The following is a 4,116-nucleotide window of genomic DNA, read 5'->3' on the forward strand; positions in this document are numbered from 1 at the left end:
TAAAAACATGTTAAGGTGTGCACTACCTGTTTAATTTAACTTGAAATGAGCTTTCACCTCAAAGTAATCCCCATATTAATGCCAGGAAACTTCCCACCCAACATTACATTGTAATGAGATGATAATATTCATTTTCATATGGAAACTGCTTGTTTGTTTAGATGTATTGATACTGCTTTGAACTCTACAGATCATTTTCAAGAGTTTATGGACCTCGAAACTTGCACATTGACTGCTAGCTAAGATTGTCACAATACTAGAATTTATTGAGTATATACTCAGGGAACTACTAAATACCATTTTTGAGACCATGCTGACGATTTTGACCCCATCCTGCAACAATAGTAAAGAAAAGTAATAGTGAAGAACTCACATTTCAAAAAACATGTTGAATTTTTGCAAACTTTTTCAAAAATAAGTTGGATTCAACAAAATAGGTTTTTAAGATTCATCTGATTTCTTTTATTAATTAAAAAAAAAAATGTTCTTCTTGTTCACAACTGCATGCAGCCTCTCTGTCATCCACCATCCACTCTGCAGCTCTTTGCATCCTCAGCTCTGCTCTTCAGGCCTGAAACCCATCTGAATAAGCTACTCTTCTCCAGATTTGACTTTTTATTTTCTTGGATTATCCACTCATGGCTGTGCAGAGCAGCCTACTCGATTCACCATGTGTCCATAACCCGACTTGCCACAACTCTATATTCAATATGCCATCTGTCATTCATAATCATTACAGGCTAACTACAGCATGCTAGCTGCTGCGTTAATGAACTGTTAAATACTTCAGTGCTGTTGAAACAGACGTTTTACTGACCTCTGAAATTCCTCCTCAAGTGTTGTTCAGTGTTATGAATGCTAACAACTTTAGTTGTTAGTGAGGGGAGGGGCTGTGTGCGTCACTGTCTGCAGACTGTCTTCAAAGATGGAACTGTTTGTATCGATACTATGGCAAAGGAGAATCTCAATTTGATAGTCATTTTGGAGTTGATTAATATTGGAGTATTAAATTAAATAAATTTTTTTTGACAACCCAGCTGTTAACACAGGATGTTTTGAATGATTTATATCTGCACTTGAAGAAAGAAAAAACCTTAAAGATGCATATATAGGGTTGATCTCTTCCCTTTGGTTTTCTCTCAGGAAAAATGCCAAGCAGCATCAAGACAAACATCAAATCTGCGTCTGGGTCAATGCATCCTTACAACCGATGAGCGGCCTTCTCACCTGTTACCATTCGGAGACTCACCTTCAGAGGTGCCAGCATTTACAGTAGAAAACTGTCACTTCTGTTTAATGCAGGGGTGGGCAAAACATTTTTCCAAGGGGCCTCATGAAAAACTGGGACTGTTGCGTAGGGCCCCCATTTATAACTTGAACTGATCATTATGATCTCATTACAAGGTTATTGTTACGTCCTTCCACAAGTTCAAGTTTCTTTTGTGGCGTCTTGGAGAAATGATTCCCCCATGCCTGTTTTAGTGCGTTAGTTTCATGGAGAATAATAAATACAAAAACAGCATGGGGATTTTTTTTTCACATGTCACTGAAGCTGTTGTAGTTTTTCATATCACATCTAAATGTCAGTGTTTGTTTGAACCACTAGATGGCAGTCTGCTTTCATTTCTGGAATTATAGTTTGGAACTGTAATCAGGACACTTTTTTCAATTAAAAACAATGTGCTCAAAATAATTCCTTGTTGTGTAATTAATCCACTGTTTACTGTTGTTTAATTATTATTAATACACTGAAGGTTTCTATAAATTAATAAATCTTAGTGCCTTGATGCGGAAGCTCTCGTTCTCATCAAATGACCATCCCCACATGTTAGATGTGCACTATGATCTGATGTCTGTTTCACATTTCTGCCCTTTATTTTTTCTTCTGCTCCTCTTTGTCCATTTGGCTGCAGTACCAAAGGTGAGAATAATGAGGGTGGACGTTGCTCTGTGTGGCCTGATAATGTCAAAGTGTTTAAGGGGGGAAATGAGGAAGTATCGGTGCTGACGTGTGAGGGGGGCCTCTCTCTGTGCCGGCTCTCTCTGTCCACTCCAATCCCTGTCCTGCTGCACAGCACAGTGACCGTGCTGCTGTCACAGCATGCAGACCCATGCCTGACCTACATACACCCTCTGTCCCCAAACAGGCGGACGTCTCGCTGTGTCAGCCGCCGTGGTCAGATGCTCTGCTGAGACAGCTCAAAGCTGCACAAGGTCACACTTGTGTCCGTGGATGAGGTCTAAATTTTAAACAAAGAGCTAACGGGCAACATCCTGCGAACATCACAAAACAGAAAGGTTCAGCTGAGGTTATCTGCCAAACTATCATCCAAACTTAGAGACTGCAGAGGACACACTAGGATGGACTGTTTTCATACCATCCTAGTGTTAAATTTGACTTTATACACAGAAATATATCCTAGATTCTTTGCAAAACATGTTTGTTTTTTTCTTTCATGATTTCTGCAAATAAAGTGACAAACTTGTGAGGCTCTTAGGTTTTTCCTGTTTTCTTAGATGGTCCAGTTACATATAATTGGCATATTCCAAATAGTATTAGATATGATGATAATCCAAAACCAGTCCTCCCGAAAAAGAACAAATGATTTTTTCATATATAAAATAGTCTATATTTTGACATATAAATCTACTTTTATTTTTAATTTAAGCAGTGATATTTACTTGCTGTCTCTGATGCTTTTATCTGCACTTCAGTCAGTTTTTTTTTCTTTTCAAACCACCTTTAAAGGGTAAAAATATATTTAAGTGCTTATTTTTTTTTAAATCATTGCTAATACTAAATCTAAACAATCTGCTAAAGATCCCTCCCTTTTCAGTCAGCATGCCATCCTGCTTCAGATTTCAAAATGAGTCAAACAAATAGTTTACTTTTCCTCTTTAGTGGTAGTTCATGTTAAAAGATGGCCATGACCAAGTTGACCATGCTTCCATTCTTATAATTTTCTGTTGAACATTATAAGAAAGTTTCTTCTTCTCATATAATAATGGCATATTGTAAAGAAAACATCGGCTTTCCTGATTGTCCAATCATTTAAACAGTTGCAGCGATGTAAATTGCACTCCCTGGTGAGTGCACATATAGTTCTGACACACTATCAGTGCCCCGAAACCACCGTCGCCACCGCATCTGAACCTTATTACAACAGCTAATCGTCTCTCTGTTGTGCAATTAGAGCGTTCATTTACTCCCCGTCATAAAATATGAATCTGAACAAAATCCATTTACGCTGCGGTACAAAACCAAAGTGAAGCAGTTTTATGAATTTGGTAAAAGTTATATTGGCACCAGAATCTGATTTTGTGCCTTACTACAAAAATGATTTTGGATTAGACACGCAATGCAAAGTCATTAACTTTATGGCAAAACAGCATAAAAAGTGTAGGAAAAACTGTGGACAACACAAACCGATGTTGTAAACCTTCAAACTTTTCCCTGCATCATCTAAAAGAAATAGTTTTGACACTCCAGCCTTTTAGTAATTTAAATGATCATAAATAAATAAACAAATAAAACAGTAGCTTAATAATTAGCAGCCAAGGTAATACGACATTCATCAGATACACTAGTTTTGCTTAAAGCTACAGACTGACTTTAAACTGTGCAACTTTGCAGGAGGAGAGCAACTCTTAAATCACGTCTAATTAAATATTTCATTTAGCTGCCTTATTAGTTAAAATATATTTAAGCAGCATATTGAATACAGATTTCCATGGAAGCCCATTTCTGCCACAAAAAAAAGTATCCATAACTCAAAATTTCGACTTATTTTCTCGAAATTTCGACTTATTAACTTCAAATTTCGACTTATCAACTCGAAATTTCAAGCTAGCTCTGCCAATCAGTAATCTATCTGGAATGCGCACTAAAAATCCCCATCGCAACAAATTGGCGCTTTTCGAGAGTACATTTGCTGAGAGTAACGCCATGTGATTCAGCTAATAACACAAGCCACACAAATCAGCAATTTGTGCATTCATGACTGGTTGTAATACTGGTAGCTTAGCTATAACATTTGTAGCTTAGAGCTTCAGCTTCTGGGTAACAAGGAAATGACATCATTCACGTAGATTGCTGATAGCAGTTAACATCGAGAT

The 4,116-nt window shown here is 37.3% G+C and overlaps 1 protein-coding gene across 1 annotated transcript in view; it reads left to right on the forward strand.

Annotated features, from left to right (window-relative positions):
* The window catches only part of med8 (mediator complex subunit 8), a 4,402-nt gene extending 2,709 nt beyond the window's left edge, over window positions 1-1,693 (forward strand). Inside the window, exon 7 of the mRNA XM_080878532.1 lies at window positions 1,144-1,693. Coding sequence (XP_080734658.1) covers window positions 1,144-1,214 — 71 coding nt within the window. The 3' untranslated portion in view covers window positions 1,215-1,693. The remainder of the gene's footprint in view (window positions 1-1,143) is intronic.
* The last annotated feature ends 2,423 nt before the right edge of the window (window positions 1,694-4,116 follow it).

Source organism: Rhamphochromis sp. 'chilingali' (assembly GCF_963969265.1).
Source record: "Rhamphochromis sp. 'chilingali' genome assembly, chromosome: 3".
Taxonomy (NCBI): domain Eukaryota; kingdom Metazoa; phylum Chordata; class Actinopteri; order Cichliformes; family Cichlidae; genus Rhamphochromis; species Rhamphochromis sp. 'chilingali'.